Raw genomic sequence first — 18395 nt, 5'->3', positions numbered from 1 at the left:
ATTCCGCGAACCCACTTTCCATATTTAGCCCCTGACGGCGCCTTATCGTCTCTTATCGGCTACCGGGATTACTTATCGATAAGCTTATAACAGGAAAAAATAAGCGTCAGTGCACCGACCTCCCAAAATTTCCAGAGGGTTGCCTTCTGTCGCTCTGGGAGAAAAAACACCTGGGACTTGTATCGCGATCCGTCTCAACTCACATCAACCCCACCCCACTGTATCTTCTCTCCCAGCCAGCGAAGATGTCCAAGTCCACATCCATTGTCAAGGCGTCTGACGCCGTCGTCTCTCCCGTTGACGTTAACCAGGTTTGTCATCTTTTCACCAATGCAATTGGCTTTCACCCCGACTTGCTAACCCTCCAAATCAACAGATCTCCAAGGCCTCCAAGGCCCTCCTCGCCCACATCAAGAAGGCCACCGCCGCCTCTACTGCCGTTTCCAAGAACCTTCTCGCCGATGAGGAGTCGACCGTCGCCGAGACCCCTATCTGGCTTACTCTCACCACCAAGAAGCACATCGCCGACACCAACCGTCTGCAACCCTCCAAGATCGTCCTTCCCAACCCCTTGAACGCCGATAACGAGTCTACCATCTGCATCATCGTCGCCGACCCCCAGCGCCACTACAAGAACGTTGTCGCCTCCGAGGAGTTCCCGGAGGAGCTGCGCAACCGCATCACCCGCGTCATCGACGTCAGCCACCTCAAGGCCAAATTCAAGACATACGAGGCCCAGCGCCAGCTGTTCAACGACCATGACATCTTCCTTGCCGACGACAGAATTGTCAACCGTCTCCCCAAGCACCTTGGCAAGACCTTCTTTAAGAGCACCGCCAAGCGCCCCGTTCCTGTTGTGTTCATGAAGCAGAGAGAGAAGGTTGACGGCAAGAGGGTACCCCAGCCCAAGGGTATCAAGCCCAAGCGCAACCCCGTCGAGAACGTCAACGCTAGACCTACACCAGAGATTGTGGCTGAGATCCGCAAGGCCATTGGTTCTGCGCTCGTTTCGGTATGTTTACTAAGTATCCATCAAGGTGCATTTTGCATATGAAACTAACACCGACATTTTTCTAGCTGAGCCCCTCTACCAACACTGCCATCAAGGTCGGCTATGCCAGCTGGGACGCCGAGAAGCTCGCCGCCAACGTCGAGAAGGTCATCAACGAGCTCGTCGAGCGCTTCGTCCCCCACAAGTGGTCCAACGTCAGGAGTTTCTACCTCAAGGGTCCCGAGACCGCGGCCCTCCCCATCTACCAGACCGACGAGCTCTGGCTCGACGACAGCAAGGTCATCGCCGACGGCGCCGAGCAGCCCGAGAAGGCCAACATTGGCAAGAAGCGCAAGGCTGCCGACGACGAGACCGAGGACAAGGCCGAGGAGGGTGCCAAGGACGAGAGCAGGCCGACGAAGAAGGCCAAGAAGGCCAAGGCCGCCGCTGCTCTGCCCGAGAGCAACGACGACAAGCTCGACAAGGAGATTGCTACCAGGAAAGCGACGTTGAGGAAGCAGAAGGCTGCTGCGAAGAAGGCTGTTGAGGTTTAATTATCTGAAGGGACTTGACTGACTGATTGGACTGGAAGGACTGGTTGGACTGGTTGGAACTGGATTGATTGATTGATTGATTGATTGAAAAGCGACATGCTGCAAGTGAAGGAGAAGAATCAATCGTCGGTTGTACTTGGCATTTGCTTGGCGTTTTGGCGTCCATGGTAAAACATAAAACACACGTTCGGGTTTACACGTTGGAGTTGTTGTACAAGACACTCTGTGGAAAGTTGGAAGTTGGGAGTAGTATCTACTAGTTCTATGTACTAGGAGGCTAGTTGAAGAAGAAGATATCCTTATTGTTGTTCGTATCAGAGCAGATGGTATATGAGCTGATGTGGCTGACGTTGACATTTCGATAGCGGTGTTCATGGCGCTTGTTCTGTCGATGAGCAGGACTGGACCATAACATCCAATGTCTTTGGCCCTCTTGGTACGGTCTTTATAGGGGGTCTGGGGCAGTAATGAGTTGGCAACATGTTAAAAGAACATCCGATGGAAAATGATTTCCCTTGCGCAGTGGCAGTCTTGATCGGATGACTGTCGACAACCGACGAACGGTGCCAGCCAACATCACAGCTCTTCCGGATTCCGACGCACATTGTGGAGTAATACTATCCAGCTCGGTAACAATACCCGATCACAGAGATGGACATTCATCAGGTAGCTGAAGTATCGCTCGGTCAGCATGACTTGGTGATTCGAAAGCATCAACTGACCAGCTGCTTGGAGAGAAGTTCGACGAGTTACACAGTAAGAATTTAAGTTTGGCCTATGCCGCAAAAGGATAAGTCAATTCCCCACCCCCGGATTTACAGTGGCGCCTGCCTAGAACCGTCAGCGCGACTCTGCGGCACTGTGCTGCATAAACTGTCTCCAGTCTAGCATTATTTCCGGCCGGCAATGGTTCCTTGCCCCACTTTCCACTTGTCACTTTTCCTTATTCTCGTCTCCTTCGACTGGCCATTGGACAGGCACTCCTTCCTTTCTCCTTCAGTTCTGTTCTCCTCACTCTCTCTTCACATACGGTGTGCATTTTCACTGGTCTCTTTTCCTACTTCAGCCTGTTTTTGTTGTTAAAAACTAGGCTCCCAGATCAACTGCCGAGAAACCACTGACACAAGACAACCGTTGAAACGTCAATTGTCATGTTCTCGTAAGCTTCTTGCGGAGAAGACGGAGAGGCTTTGTCAGACGACACTCGCTGTGTCCCCGAGATAACGATCGCTGTCTACTTTTACTGCCGAGATGCTTTTGTTGTCGTCTGATAGAACTACCCCAACTCCCCGCCTTCCCTCCTCCCTCCTCGGGGCTAATCGACTAACCTCAAATGATATCAAGACATTTCAACCAACGGTTACCGATGACAGGTGTGACAAAGCTTCGGTTCGGGGCGCTGTGTTCGTCTAATGGTTCGTCTAAACCACCCGCCCTTGGCATAAGCCTCACAACCATCTCCTCTTGACGTTCGGCAGATGTTTATCACGATATTGTAGGGTTCTAAGAGGAGAAGAGATGGCTACCAGCCGGCTCTCCCATATAACCATATGAAGCCTTTCTAGATACCCGGATAGCGGTAATACATGATCTCACCCTACCTCTTCCCGTGCAACCAGTCATGTCACCTCCTACCTGTTTCCCTGTGATATAAGCTCCCAGAGCCAGGAGCAGTAAGCAAGTCAACTTCAACAGTTGTTATACTACTACTACTACTACTACTACTACTACTACTACTACTACTACTACTACTACTACTACTACTACTACTACTACTACTACTACTACTACTACTACTACTACTACTACTACTACTACTACTACTACTACTACTACTACTACTACTACTACTACTACTACTACCACTACTACCACAGCCTTACTAGGTGACATCAGAACTGAAAGCCTGGGATCCAAGTGAGACAACAAAGATTGAGACAGCCCGTCCAGAAGCTCCTTTTGTCGACAAAGATCTTTCCCTATCGGTGGTCCAGGATAACATCCTCACTCACCATGGGTGTCGTACTAGAAGTCAAAGACGGCAAAGTGTCCCCGACACGAGCCCTCATCAGCACAACCACCACTCTGCTCGCCAGTTACTGGCTCTACATCCTCCTATCCACCATCATCATCCGCGCCGCCTACAACCGCTACGCCTCACCACTTCGCAAATACCCCGGCCCGTGCCTTGCCTCCTGTTCACGCCTTTGGAAAGTCCTCTCCACAGCCCGCGGCCGAACCCACCTCGATCACATCGCCCTTCATCGCAAGTACGGCCCCGTCGTGCGGATCGCCCCAAACGAGGTCTCGGTAGCATCGCCCGAAGCAGCCAGAACACTGCTAAGCGCCGGCAAGCGTTTCTTCAAGACGTCCTTTTACGGCGTCTTCCCGCCGCCTGAAAACCCTGACATCTTCACCGAGACGCGCGAAGATGTCCACGCTACCAAAAAGAGAGTCGCCAACGTGCCTTACAGCATGGCGGCCATGCAACAGCTGAGTCCCTTTATCGACGACACCATCGAGCTGCTGGCGCGCAAGATCGACGAACATATTTCCCTTCACAAGAATGGGGTGTTTGATTTGGGGGATTACCTCCACTACTTTGCCTTTGACGTGCTTGGCGAAGTAGCCTTCAGCCGAAGCTTTGGGTTTCTCGAACAGGGTCGGGACGTGGATAACGCGATCAAGACGATCGACAAGTCCCAGACGTATAACGGGATTGTGGGGCAGGTCCCCGAAGTGGATTACTTGTTGAGAAGGAATCCGCTGTGGCAGTTCGTTCCGTGGTTGAGCACCAAGAATGCGCTGATCACAAGGATGGCGCTCGAGGAGATGGGGAGGAGACAGCCTTTCAACAAAGACACGGCGGTTTTAAAGAGTGGAAGTGGTGATTGTGATGGGAGGCAGGACTTGATGGCTAGTTTGATACTGGGGCACCTGAAAACCCCGGAAAAGTTTGGCGTGGGGGATGTTTTTGCTGTTGCGCATGGTGCTATGTATGCTTTTCGTTTATCCCCCTTTTGTTTCTTTCCTCTGCGGTAACTAAACCCTTTTCACCAACCAACAGCTTCGCCGGCTCCGACTCCACCGCCTCAACAATGCAATCCTTCTTCTACCACGTCCTCTCATCGCCCTCCACCTACCGATCTATCCTTTCCGAGGTTCAGACCGCCGTTTCTTCGGGTATCATCCCCGCCACGGGTAACCTTACCTGGAACCAAGCCCAGAACTTGTCTTACCTGCAAGCCTGTCTCAAAGAAGCCATGCGCGTCCGTCCCGCTGTCGGACTGAACATCACAAGGCTTGTACCACCAGAAGGCGCAGAGCTGGATGGTCATTTCTTCCCCGGAGGCACGAGCATTGCTGCCAACGGATGGGTGTTGCATCGTGATAAGACGACGTTTGGGCAGGATGCGGATGAGTGGAGGCCCGAGAGGTGGCTGGAGAACGAAGAAGAGGCGAGGAGGATGGAGAGGTATATGTTTCAGGTGAGTACACCCCGTTCGATGAAGCTTACCTAACGAGGAGAAAGAGGCTAACCATGATAACAAAACACAGTTCGGTGGCGGAAGTCATCTTTGCATTGGAAGGAACTTGGCGTTGTTGGAGATCAATAAGGTTGTGCCGAGACTGTTGAGGGATTATAGGTTTGAGCTGGCGCATCCTGGGAGGGACTTGAAGGCTAATGCGTCGTTCTTTGTGGTGCAGAGTGGGTTGGAGGTTTTTGTGCGTAGGGCGTGATTTCGGATTGACAGTGAGTCAATCGTTTGGTTGGTGTTGATCATGGTTTGTTTCCTTCCCTCTCTCGGCCCAACAGCCTCGCTTCCAGTTCTTACACCTACCTGTCCTGACAGTACGCGTCTGGTAACATCTAGAAGCAAGTACAAGAACACTAGCAACGTTCCAGTTACCGGGATCTTTTCCCAGGTACAACAGTTGCCGTACCTTGGTAACGTAATTCTTGGGATTCAACTCCACGTGAACTTCCAGACCAGTTACCGAACAATCATTGACTAGGTCCAGCCTCCACTCCCAAAGGATAGTACAACCCTGGTTATTAGCCTGTAGGATGTATAAGCAATCAAGATAAACGAGGGCGGGAGGAAGCGAACCGTGATATCGGCGAATGGGAACCTCCAAAGCCTGAGTTTATCCATATTCCCAACTCCGGGCACCACCATTATGGCCAAGCTCAGTCTGGAAATCCTACCAAAAATAACAATTTTCCAATCCTCTGCATGGAACTATGGAACCACCTCACGCCTTCCATACTTGACAACAATGGCGACAGCTCAGTGTAACCAGCTTCGGTTACCATTCCGACTTGAACGCTTCAACCAGCTTACGGACCTTACGGACTTGCGTCTCCCAGCCCAAGAAATGGTAGCCTTTGCTGTCATCTGAGTCCGACGATGGTTGCCCAGTTCCTACTTCCTGTTCCATCGGCGGAGGCTGACATTCAGGTAGCGAGTAGAGGAAAGCCGTGGTTCGAAGCCGGCGAATCCATACCATAAGAAATCGCGTGCTACTACAAGCTTTCCGGATCGATCGACGCCGGAGTAGAAGCCCTTGGGGGACATAATGCGAGTAATATATAAGTGATAATCCCCAAGCCAGTATGGTAATGATCACCCGCCCTCTCCTCTGTGCAGCATGCTTGGAGAAGGAGTTTATTGTCACGGCTTCAGATAGAGTGAGGGATCACCACTGACCATCAAGGGACGAGAGCTTCGGCAATCAACCTACGACACTTCACACCCCCTTCTCTTCGACTCCTGCCGCCATGGGTCCCTTCTCCCTATTGTTAAGGGTACTCCTTTTAACCTTGGCGACGATCTCCCACCACAATGGTTTCGTTTTCGCTCAAACAATAGGATGCAACCGAACAGTCAAAGCCAAGGCCGGAGACACCTGTGCCACAATCGCGGCTGCCAACGGGATAACCGTCTCGCAGTTCCTCCAGTCCAACCCCGGCGTGACCAGTTGCTCACAGCTCACGGTTGGATACGACTACTGCGTGGAAGGAACATTCGGCACCGATCCACCTGCGCCGACGGGTCCAGCTAATACAGTCAGTATTGACGGCACTTGCGGGAAAGGCGTTACTTGTACTGGGTCCCGCTTCGGCAACTGCTGCTCGGAGCACGGATTCTGCGGCGGAACGGCCGAGTACTGCGGGGCCGGGTGTCTACCTGACTTTGGGATATGCGGCGTTGAGTCCGGGCCTTCGTCAACTTCGGCGCCGCCGGTTACTTCACCCCCTACTGGGCCGGGGGAGCCGTGTGGGACGGTGACGGTTACGACTATTGCTTCGTATATCTCGGTGACTACGAGGACGGCGACGTCGGTTACGACCGCCACTGCGACAGTTTCGGCAACGGCTACAATTACCACAACGGCAACGGCAACGTCAGTGGTTACGACTACGGCTGGTGGAACGACGGCTACGAGGACGGTGACTGCCACGGCAACGGCTACGTCGACGATCACGGCTACCGCGACTACTGCCATTACGCAAACATCGGTGATACTGACGACGTCGACGAATATTGTCATCATCACGGTTCCAGCGACAGTCACTGCTACTTCAACATTGACAAGGACAGCTACTACGGGGGTTACTCAGACCTCCGTAATTTTGACGACGTCAACAAATGTGGTTAATGTAACGAATACCGTGCCTATCACCGCCACAGCCACAGCAACTTCCATCTTGACACTCACAAGCATCACCACATCGACAGCTACCACGGGCGCTACCCGCACCGTGACTTCAGTGATAGTGACAACCTCGACAAGCATCATTAACGTAACCAACACCATCCCGGTTACAGCCACGGTACCCGTCACTGCAACCACCATCACCACAGTCATAACAACCCGGACAGCAACCAACACCGTCCCTATTACCAACACCATCCCCATCACCGCAACCGCAACGACAACCGTGACAGCAACCTCCTACACCGGCATAACCCGCACCTCGGTGATCCTCACCACATCGACCAACATAATCGACACCACCAACACCGTGACCCTAACCAAGATCAACACCCTCACCACCACAGTCCCCGTCTACGTCACCAGTACCCAAACAAAGCCCGTAACCGCCACAATCCCAGTTTACATCACCAACACCAAACAAGTCACCGCCACAATCACCGCGACATCAACAACCTACAGCTACTCCATCGCCACTCTAACCACCATCCTCACCGAAACCCAGACGTCAACGAGTGTGAAGACGTTGACGAGTACGCGACTGACGCAGATTACTAGCACGTCTATCGACACCTTGACTTCAATCATCTATACGACAGCGACTGCTACCAAGACTGTGACGGACACCAAGACGCCGCCGGCTGTGACGACTAGTATCACAGTGACGAAACCGGGACAGGTGACGACTGTGACGGCGACGGTGACGAGTACCGTGACTGCGGCACCGGGTGGTGGTGGGAATGGGAATGCGCCTGGGCCGGTGGTGCCGGGGACGAGCAAGACTTGTGGGTTTACAAAGAATTTCTTTCTCAGAACGGCAACTTTGAAACTTGCTTGTGTGGTGATTTGAGTTTTACTTACTAATGATTTTTGTTCCCGGGAAATCTAGGCAAGGCATATGATAAGATTGTCAACGACGATAATTGTAGGGATATTGCTAATCGGAATGGGTTGTTGTTGTTGGATTTGTGAGTATCCTTTTTCATTTGTTTATCTTCTCCTCCCATCCACTTTCCCCTTTTGGCCTTCTTCTTGAACATTACGCTGACCCAAAATGCTCCCCCAACAGCTACAAACTTAATCCAAGTGTAAGTCTAAACAGTAAATTCCGCTGATAGAGTGACTCGGAGCTTTGTGGGTTGTTGTTGTTGTTCTTTTGCGCTAACCGACGACGCCGTGAAAACAGATCGACTGCGATAACTTGTGGGCGGGATACTACGTCTGTACGAGGGCGTAGGGGTAGGATTAGGAAGAGTTATGAGGAGGTGGTGAGAGGAAGTTTGCTAGAGGAGAGAAACGGGGCTGAGAATATGATCGTTATGGCCGAGTGTCTACGGATCTGCAGACAGGTACCTGCAGTAGGTAGAGGTACCTTGATGGCCGATGCGGAGGTGATAGCGTCTTGGCGCCTGCAGTAACGGAAAGTCCCTTCGTTCTGCGGTAACCTTCTGGAGATTATGTGTATTTCCGTTAGTGCTTTCAGTAACGCCTAACGCTCCTCTAGCCCGCTCTCGTCCCCTCTGTGCCCGCGGCTCATGGTCATTCCGTAAGACTTATCATCGGAACAATAAACAACCAACACGACACTACTATCGTCGGCTCAGCACACCACACACTCTCCGGCGGAAAGGAGCGAAAGGAAAACGGACGATTCTTTATCAGACCGACACACTTTCCTCTCGAAACCACGCGACAAATTCCTTCGATCGGATATTGCAAGCTGCAGTTACCGTTACGTGAATCCAACGTCACCATCATGCACACCTTCCGATCCTCATCCTTTTCCCATTCATCCAACCAGCCGCTTTACCCCAGCTTTGCCCAGCTTTGCCGAGCAGGCCGAGCCCGTTGATCGTCGAATCGACGGGAAACCCGCCCATCCCCCACAAAGTAAATGGAAACACCGGGGCCGACGGCTGGACTAGACTTTCGAAATCTCAAGCCACCGTCGTTCTTGAAGAAATGTAAAGTAAGCGAGCGGGGTATGGGGTATGGAGTAGCCGTTGGCCGTTGACAGTTTCTCCTCTCTATGTGCATACCCGTAATATCGCCATCACTGTCACCTCATGGATCACTCCTTCCATCGGCTTTTGGACGATGAATTGAAGGAAGGGAAGAGAGACAGCCCGATGGAAACGCGGAATTTCTCGGTAGGTTTGTCCCGTCAAGGACTGAATCAGCAACCTCAGATAATATGCCAAGGGGTGATATTATATTGCAACCCTCTCCCACTCTTCGGACAACTGACTCGAAACACACCGAGTTCCGCCCCAAACTATTTACACCTCCCATATCGGATCACCAGCACTGCAAGCATCAACCCCCGACCGGCGATCTCCCCGCAACGAACGACACCCAAACCCGGTCCGAAACACTTGTCAAGGAGCCTTGGCATCTTGAAACATCACCACCATGCAGCAGCAGATCTGAGTGATCCCATCCCCATCGATTACATCATCGGTGGTCGAGAGTCGAGCATCTCCAACCCGTTGCTCCCGATCCTACCGATCCCACAACAATCATAAAACACCACGATAAGAACACAGCAACAACAACGCCTACATACCCACCAACAAGTCACCGACAAGCGCAGCCTTACCACCAGACCAGACAAAATGCTAAAAGAAGCCTCCTCAGTAACCGCCCTCCTCTCCTCCCTCTCCGCCCTCGCCGAAGCCAACCCCTCCCGCCGCGTCCGCGCTCCTCTCCGGATTCACTTCCCCGGATTCCCCTCTCCCACAACGGTCTCCTGCCCAGGAACCCCCCTCTCAAAGGACGCCGCCGCCCTCCCCCCTTCTTACTCCATCTCCGCCACCGCTCTATCCAACATCACCCTACCCAACTGCGACCTCAGTCCCGTCTCCAGCCACTCTTCTTCCTCCTTCTCAGAACCCGGCGACCCTGGCACCAACACTGGGCATTCTAGGAGAAGAGGATCAGAAGCCAGCAACGCCCAAGGCAGCATCCCTCATTACATGGTGATCTGCCTCGACCTCGACCCGCCTTTCCCCAGTTTCCCCGTGCTGGCGCCGATTTTGCATTCTTTGGAGGCGGACCTGAGACTGGAGACGGAGGAGCTGGATGCTGACGAGGGGTATATTTACCTCACGGCTGACGAGGTGGCTGGTGGGTCAGAGGGTATTAGACACGCTAGGAGTGAGATGAGGACGAAGCCCGTGGTCGGGTATATGGGACCGAATCCGCCCGGGGTGAGTAGTCCACATCGGTATATCTTCTTGTGCTGGGAGCAACCCGGGGGTGTGGATGGGCGGAAGGTCAGGGAGGTCTTGGGATTGGATAGTGAGCAGGAGAAGGAGGATGTGGGGATGGTGACGAGGGTGAGGTTTGATCAGGAGGCGTTTGAGAGGAATTTGGGCCTGGGGCAGGTGGTGGCGGGGAATTATTTTGTTTGTTGATGATGATGATGGTCTGATGTTGGTCTCGGATGGGGAAGATGAGGAGAGAAACGGATCGGGTTCGGGAATTGGAGGACAGCAATATGGGAAGACGAGAAGACGACGAAAGTTGGGTACTTTTATGCCATATCTATCTCTGAGAATTGCTAATCGTGGATTAGGTCGGGAAGACCGCAAGATTTGGTTACATACCGGAGATTGTAACAAAGATTGTAATACTACTTACTATACCTGTCTTTCAATTATTGCCTAAATTGGGGGTTCAAACCGGCCATGATGCGTCACATCTCCTCGACAACCCAACATACTGTCAATCGCCCTCGAGATATCAGCACATAGTCTTGACACTCCCTTCATTACATCTCAGATGAAAGAAAGAGGCCCAGGAATTCAAGTTCAGCATCCTGGCTTTTTCCGAGGGCGTATAAGGCGGGAGAACCGGGATTGATGTTTAGTTGGCAGACGACGACTTGTACACCGCCAGGACCGGTTGTTTGGGAGGGTTGGGTGGCTGATGAGAAGGAAGATAGTCGGCCGAACTGCGTGGACAATATTCCAGAAATTTGGCACTTTATCACAGGAGAGCCAGTGATTGAGGCAAAGTTGCGCAATGTTGAGATAGGACGGGAACGTTCAAGACACTCGACAAGTTGTTTGTTTGTCTACGATACCTACCTTTCCTCCTTCATTCCCAGCCTTCCTTTAGGTTTCTTCCTGCAGGCAACCAGCCGCAGCCCAAATCCTCACCCTTTAAACATAAGCATATGTCCCAACCCAAACTTACAACAAATCTAGATGAATGGGCGTATAGTTCAGTGGTAGAACGTCTGTTTTGCAATACCTTGCTTGCCCTCGGTACCCGCTTATACAGAAGGTCCCGTGTTCAAACCACGGTTCGTCCATATTTCTTTTGCTTGATTTCTTACAATACAAGACTGGTATGTTTGTTAGTTTGGTACAAAAAAGCGCCCAATTCCACGCTCGAGCCACTGGGAGTAGAAAAGCATTCGGGATTCGAACGAAGGGGGCCTGCCCTTTTATATCTTCCAGCTTTCAAAGCCTCAAAAGAGACGTACAGAAGCATCACGGCAGGCGGAGAGAGACAGAAAGAGGCTTTGTGGCGCTTTCTACCTGGTCGCATTGTCAGTGCCTTCAAACGAAAACCCAAAGGAGGCCAATGAGGGCTCTAAATCTCCCCTGTTTAACCCTGCTCCGAAGTACCAAACTAACAAAGAAACCAGTCTTGTATTTATTTGATTCTTTCTTTACACCTAATTTCTCTTTTCTTTTTTGTCTGGGTTGGGTTTACTTCGCTCGGAAGGAAGCCTAGGTCTACTTCCTGTCTTCACCTCCAAACAGAACATGTGATGGTGTTGATAGGTGCCTATTATTCAGCCTACCCAGTCGAGTGCTTCATCCACTCCTAAAAGCTCAAATACACTCTACTCTCCCACGGCCTCAACGTGCCAGCTTCCATACTAGACATATCCTTCTTCCTCAGGGTCGTCACCAACAGCCGCTCCTCCCCATGTTTACATCCCGGCGTCGCTGCCACATCGAGATTATGCTCCTGAAGATTGGCCGGCTTCCCAGAGAAGTTCATAACCACAAGCGCCTTCCTCCTCTTCTCAGCCTGGACATCCCCCTCTTCAAACCCTTGATCGTCCTTGACATAAACAAACAGTGTCTCATCCTCTTGCAGCACAGGCCTGAACGCTCCATGAACAAACAAGCCGCTGTACTCCTTCCTCAACTTCAGAATCTTCTTGTAGAAACCCAAAATCGACTCATCATCCCCTTCCTGCTTTTCCACATTCAAGTCTTTAAACCCATCATGTACCCTCATCCACGGTGTCACTCCGTCCGACGTGAAACCGGAATTAGGCGACGCATCCCACTGCATCGGTATCCTCGAGTGATCTCTCGCCAGGATCCTCAGCCCTTCCTCCGTCTTCCTTATCCTCTCCACATCCCCAGACGCCTTCGCCTCTTTGTAAAAATTCAAGCTCTCGACATCCTTATACTCGGCCTCAATCGGCCAGTCTTTGGGCATATTCACCATGCCAATCTCCTGCCCCTGATACAAGAAGATGGTCCCCGTCAGCGTCGCCTGCCACAACGCAATAGTCTTCGCGCTAGCCTCCCACGCCTCAGCGGTGGAATCGTCTCCAAACCGCGACACCGCCCGCCCGTTATCGTGGTTCTCGCAAAACACCGTGTGCCACCCGTCCGTTCCCTCAAGCCACTGCTGCCACGTCGCCACATACTGCTTGAGTTCCGACAGCGGGAATTCTCTGTATAGATACTTGCCGTGAAACGGCCCGCCCGTGCCCAAGCGGATGGTGCTAAACTCAAACACCATGTCCAGCTCCTTGGCCGCGGCAGAGACATACGGAAGGACCTGTTCGGGAAGCGGGGTGTTGGACAGCTCGCCCACAGAGACGGCGTTGTATGGTGCCAGCACTTGCTCGTTCATCTCGCGGATGAACTCGTGGATGCGCGGACCGTTGCACCACATCTCCGGCGCGGGCTGGTCCGTCTCGCCCGGCATGGTGACGGGGGCATCGGGGAAGTCGACGCGCTTGGAGTACTTGTTGACGGTGTCGATGCGGAAGCCGTCGACGCCGCGGTCGAGCCAGAAGCGCATGGCTTCATCGTAGATGGCCTTGCGACATTCTGGGTTTTCCCAGTTCAGGTCCGGTTGGGAGGTGTCGTACAGGTGCAGGTAGTACTCCTGGGTGTGCTCGTCCCAGGTCCAGGTTGGGCCGGCGAAGTAGCTGCGCCAGTTGGTGGGCGGCATGCGGTTGCCATTGGCATCGTAGCGAGCGGGTTTCCACATGTACCAGTCGCGCTTGGGGTTGGTTTTGGACGAGCGCGATTCTTGGAACCACGGGTGTTGGTCGGAGGTGTGGTTGACGACCAGGTCAAGGATCAGCTTCATGCCACGGGTGTGACAGGCAGAAATTAGATAATCAACGTCCGAGAGAGTGCCGTAACGCGAGAAAACGGCTTGGTAGTCCGAGATATCGTAGCCCATGTCCTTCTGCGGAGACTCGAACATGGGAGAGAGCCAGACACAGTCGACACCTAGGTCATGGAGGTAGTCAATCTTGGCGATGAGGCCGGGGATGTCACCCCAGCCGTCGTTGTTGGTGTCTTTGAAGCTGGCTGGATAGACTTGGTAGAAGACGGCTTCTTTCCACCAGGGAGTCTTGCCCACGCATAGGGAGGTGTCATTTACGGAACCCATGGTGGAGAGTGTAGGTTGAGCTCAAACGGGTACAGGTCGATATACTGTTGCAATTATTAGCCTGATATTCGCAAAGAGAGCTACCACAACCCGCCTGAAAGGCGTCAATGGCCGGTCAAGTTTCCTGGTTGTCTACCGAAAACATGTTTTCAGTATCTGACTAGGAATACTCACAGTGAGATCAGGCGTCGCTCATCAACCCGAACGCATGAACTGAAGGTAAAGAGTCGACAGAAGCTTTCGATGTGAGATCGTCTCCAGGCGTACTCAAGAACAAAGGTTGCTGAGAAGACTTTGACCCAAATAAAATTTGGTAAAGATGAAGATGAAAGGCGGAAGAGGAGAAAAGTTCCTGGAATGATCTTCATGTAACGTCGAGTAGGGAGGGGTACAATCCTACATTACTTATCCGCGGAGAGCCTGTGTCAAGGATTTGAAAGCCGAGGAGTGAACACCGGTCGGAGAAGTAAACAAATGCTCATCAGCAAGGCCACAAAGCGGACCTTCGGCTGGCCGAGATGCCACCGGATAGGAAAGCCGGAGTGTCCGTGTCGGAGTCGGAGCTCTGATGATTTGAGAATGTCGCCTCGGTCCATCTCCTCGCCTGGTTGAATGAACTTCCTCTGATGTCGGGGATGGTGGAATGGGTGCTATGATTGCCACTATCCTTGCTCAACGTCTTTCAATCTCCGACTCCCTTGTCGCCTTCAAAGATATTTTTTGTACCGTCCATTGGCGGCTTAAGACGTACGACAGCACTAACAGCGATTTGAACGTCTTGGTCGGTGACGATGATACTCGCCAAGTACCTTCAAAGGAGCCAAGTCATGACCTAAGAATCCCATTGGCTCAACCACCCGCCGCCCCAAGAGTGTCCTGAACACGTCCAAAGGGCCACAAACTCCGACACCCATGGCCTCAATGCAACCCCATTCCCTCTGACAGATCCACAGACGTCACCGGCTTGTCTTCTTTCCCTCAACTTTATTGGTTTCAAAGAAATTCTTTCAGTCATTCACACTGACCCAGCACTCTGGAAATCGCCATGTGCCATATGCCGGGGCAAAATGCGAAACAGCGAAAACGAGATCCATCCCCTTACCCCGGATTTATGGACCTGACTTGAGCGATTAAACGTGGGGTCCGGGGACTGGAGAATGGGGGATGGGTGCAACCTCGAGCGGAGTTCTTGGGGAGTAGAGTCTGGGGTTTGCTCCGACACTGCGGTCGGTCAACGGTTTTGCTAGTCTTTCTGGGGGGCTGGACTTCAGGAAGAGTCGTTCTTTCGTCAGTCTTTTCAGCGAAGGATAACACAACACCGGAAACTCGCAAGAATCCAGTGATCACCTACACAAGTCATGTCATATGACCACCCGTTTATGCTGCAAAATATTCCCTTTTCGGCGAGGGGATGATGTGTGATGTGATGTCACCCTAGATGGTAAGGGTAAAGCTTCAGCGAGCTATCGATGCTCTACCGCTCAGGCAAGCTTATCATCGGTTTCTTCTGATCGATTTGGGATACAGAGTGACCATGGTTGCCACACCCGGACGCCGACATTTTTTTCTCGGCAACGCGGGCTGGCCTGGATTCCTGGATTCTGGGGGCCATTGGGCAATGCCGACGACGATCCACCTACCGGCAGGCAGACGGAGTGGCAGACCACTAACACCGTCTGTTCAACCTGTTTTGGGAATATTGCTCCTCCCCCTTGACCTTCCTTGATGCTGGCACCGCAACCACGATGACTGCGGTCGAAGACACATAAAGGCGCTGGGTTTCCGGCACCCTTCCTGGCGATGCTTCCTGTTCTTTCTTTTCATCTTCAGACTCCTCCATGAGTTGGATATTCCCTCCCCATTTCCACTTTTGCATCATCTCTATAAATCTTCGTTTGAGGTAATTTGACTTCCTCACCACTCCACCACCACAATGGCGGACCAAAAGCCCCTTGCCTCCTCTTCGCCCGAAAAGGCCAGAGAGGTAGGCACCACCACCACCTCCTCCCAACCCCATGACGATGTCGTCCTTGTCGAAGCCAAACAAGCCGCCGACACCGAGCACGAAATGACCCTCCTCCGCGCCATCAAGCTCTACCCCAAAGCCATAGGCTGGTCCGTCCTGCTCTCCTCAACCCTCATCATGGAAGGCTACGACCTGGCCCTGCTAGGAAGTCTCTATGCCTCGCCCGTGTTCAACCAGAAATTCGGCGAGTTCGACGCGGAGAAGGGCAAGTACGCCGTTTCCGCGGCTTGGCAGTCCGGTCTGTCCAACGGAGCAAGAGCCGGAGAGATCTTCGGCTTGATCTTTGCGGGATGGGCGGCTGATCGGATTGGGTACAAGAACACGACGATTGCGAGTCTGGTGTTGATGATTGCGTTCATTTTTGTCTTGTTTTTTGCGCCGAATATCAAGGTTTTGGTGGTAGGGGAGATTCTTTGTGGTGAGTTTGCAATCTCGTATCAGGCATATACCGTTCCTTTCCAAGGGTCGACATGCAGTTCGGACTTCATTGAAAGGTCGCATGCTAACCGGTCCGAACCAAAACAGGAATCCCCTGGGGTGCCTTCCAGAGCGTTACACCCGCCTATGCCTCCGAGGTTGCGCCGATGGTGCTTCGCCCATACCTGACAACCTTCATCAACATGTGCTGGGTGATTGGCCAGTTCTTCGCCGCCGCTGTCAACAAGGGCTCGGTGGACCGGACCGATCAATGGGCGTACCGGATCCCCTTTGGCGTGCAATGGGTCTGGCCGATTCCCATCTTGGCCGGTCTCATCTTCGCTCCCGAGTCGCCTTGGTGGTACGTCCGCCATGGCAGGAAGGAAGAGGCCAAGCAATCGCTTCTCCGTTTGACCTCAAGGAACCAGCCTGGATTCAATGTGGATGAGACGCTGGCTATGATTGAGCATACGAATGAGCTCGAGAAGCGGCTAAAGGAGGGTGTTACGTTCCGCGACTGCTTCAAAGGTATTGACCTTCGCCGTACCGAGATCGTCGTGGGTATCTGGCTTGTTCAAACACTCGGCGGTCAGAACCTCATGGGGTACTTCTCCTACTTCCTCACCCAAGCTGGCATGGATGCGAGCAACTCGTTCTCGCTTTCCATGGGTCAGTACGCCCTCGGCATGGTCGGCACCGCCGGCTCGTGGTTCCTCATGTCGCGGGTCGGTCGTCGGCGCATCCACTTCAGCGGTCTCTGCGCGCAGTTCTGTCTGCTCCTCATCGTCGGCTGTCTCTCTTTTGGCGGTAACAAGGCCTCAGTGTGGGCCATCGGCGGCGTGCTCATCGCTTTCACGTTCGTCTACGACTTCGCTGTCGGACCTGTCACGTACTGTCTCATTTCCGAGCTTTCATCCACCCGTCTAAAGGCCAAGACCATTGTGCTTGCTCGTGCGGCGTACAATGCTAGCAATATCTTTGTCAACGTCATGACGAACTACCAGCTGAGCTCAACAGCGTGGAATTGGGGTGCTAGGACGGCATTCTTCTGGGCGGGTAGCTGCTTGCTGTCGGCTATTTGGGTGTTCTTCAGGCTGCCGGAGCCGAAGGGGAGGACGTATGCTGAGTTAGATATTTTGTTCGAGAAGAAGGTTGCGGCGAGGAAGTTCGCGAAGACCAAAGTTGACCCATTTGATTTGCAGAGTCATGGGGAGAATAAGTTGTCGCTTGAGGAGACACAGAGCCATGAGGCGAAGGAGGTTAAGGCTTAGAGGGTGCGATCGGAAAAAAACTCTAGTTGATGTGTGTTAGATAACGAGTTAATGATACCTTTAGGGCTTTTTGGTATGGCGTTTCCTTGTCATTGTCTATTAGAAACCGCGAGTGTCCCATATCATTCTCGGGAAGCAATGTTGGGTTTGTGGGCCACAGTAGCTTGGTTATCCGGCTGTGCTTCTTCGACGAGATGACCTCCTGGATGTAATGAAATCCTCTTGGAGAGATCCAAAAAGATAGGATGAGTCCCGTGCTTACAAAATGAAGTTAGCGACAATACTTATTGAAATGCTTCATCAGAAAGACAATATCCAGTAGTCTCCGTCGAGTAAATGCTTGTTACCTCTTTTGCCTCCCTTTCTTGGTGGCCGCTCTGTTTCCCTTTTCAGGCAACTTGGGAGCTCGCTAGGGGCTAGTGCCAAGTCAATATAGCGGGTATAGTGCCGTAAAAGCTTGAAATAAGGCAAGGTTTCATTGGGGAAGATGTCCGGCAACCAGGGATCAGCACCCGATCACACCACCACGTACATTCCAGATTCTAGGCCCGCGCAATCTTCTCTCCCCTTTTCCACCACACATCTTTTGCCTGTCGATAACAGTCAGTCACTCAAACTGAGCCAAACCGTAAACCAGCTCTGCCAGAAATAGAATTGACCTCGCTTCTTTCCCTTAGAACCGGGGCAGCACGTCTTTGGTCGATTTTCTGACAAGGGACGGGACACGGGAGAGGGCAGGACCGGCACCG

The 18395-nt window shown here is 52.5% G+C and overlaps 6 protein-coding genes and 1 non-coding gene across 7 annotated transcripts; 6 read left to right on the top strand and 1 right to left on the bottom strand.

Moving 5' to 3' along the window:
* The first annotated feature begins 160 nt into the window (after positions 1-160).
* On the top strand, positions 161-1845 carry SMAC4_06302 (uncharacterized protein). Its single transcript, XM_003345853.2, has 3 exons — positions 161-311; positions 377-1012; positions 1078-1845. Exons 1-3 carry the CDS (start codon positions 246-248, stop codon positions 1543-1545), a joined length of 1170 nt encoding a protein of 389 aa, XP_003345901.1. The 5' UTR covers positions 161-245; the 3' UTR covers positions 1546-1845.
* Positions 1846-3296: 1451 nt separating this feature from the next.
* Positions 3297-5414, top strand: SMAC4_03083 (uncharacterized protein). The gene is made up of 3 exons (XM_003349447.2): positions 3297-4541; positions 4613-5033; positions 5104-5414. The coding sequence occupies exons 1-3, from the start codon at positions 3559-3561 to the stop codon at positions 5284-5286; spliced, it is 1587 nt and encodes a 528-aa protein (XP_003349495.1). The 5' UTR covers positions 3297-3558; the 3' UTR covers positions 5287-5414.
* Positions 5415-5693: 279 nt separating this feature from the next.
* SMAC4_03082 (uncharacterized protein) lies at positions 5694-8893 on the top strand. Its single transcript, XM_003349446.2, has 6 exons — positions 5694-6653; positions 6764-7177; positions 7290-8051; positions 8156-8234; positions 8336-8354; positions 8453-8893. Exons 1-6 carry the CDS (start codon positions 6329-6331, stop codon positions 8501-8503), a joined length of 1650 nt encoding a protein of 549 aa, XP_003349494.1. The 5' UTR covers positions 5694-6328; the 3' UTR covers positions 8504-8893.
* A 620-nt stretch (positions 8894-9513) lies between these two features.
* On the top strand, positions 9514-10907 carry SMAC4_03081 (uncharacterized protein). The gene has a single exon (XM_003349445.2). The coding sequence runs from the start codon at positions 9882-9884 to the stop codon at positions 10680-10682; it is 801 nt and encodes a 266-aa protein (XP_003349493.1). The 5' UTR covers positions 9514-9881; the 3' UTR covers positions 10683-10907.
* A 576-nt stretch (positions 10908-11483) lies between these two features.
* On the top strand, positions 11484-11584 carry SMAC4_13499. The gene is made up of 2 exons: positions 11484-11519; positions 11549-11584. It is a non-coding gene; the product is annotated as a tRNA-Ala (tRNA).
* Positions 11585-11930: 346 nt separating this feature from the next.
* SMAC4_03080 (uncharacterized protein) lies at positions 11931-14639 on the bottom strand. Its single transcript, XM_066089885.1, has 2 exons — positions 14107-14639; positions 11931-13976 (listed from the first exon to the last, which is right to left on the bottom strand). Exon 2 carries the CDS (start codon positions 13930-13932, stop codon positions 12106-12108), a length of 1827 nt encoding a protein of 608 aa, XP_065946502.1. The 5' UTR covers positions 13933-13976; positions 14107-14639; the 3' UTR covers positions 11931-12105.
* Positions 14640-15291: 652 nt separating this feature from the next.
* SMAC4_03079 (uncharacterized protein) lies at positions 15292-17974 on the top strand. Its single transcript, XM_003349443.2, has 2 exons — positions 15292-16376; positions 16484-17974. The coding sequence occupies exons 1-2, from the start codon at positions 15866-15868 to the stop codon at positions 17644-17646; spliced, it is 1674 nt and encodes a 557-aa protein (XP_003349491.1). The 5' UTR covers positions 15292-15865; the 3' UTR covers positions 17647-17974.
* Positions 17975-18395: the final 421 nt, after the last annotated feature.

Source organism: Sordaria macrospora, chromosome 3 (genome assembly GCF_033870435.1).
Source record: "Sordaria macrospora chromosome 3, complete sequence".
Lineage (NCBI taxonomy): Eukaryota > Fungi > Ascomycota > Sordariomycetes > Sordariales > Sordariaceae > Sordaria > Sordaria macrospora.
This window is presented reverse-complemented; position numbering and strand designations above follow the sequence as displayed.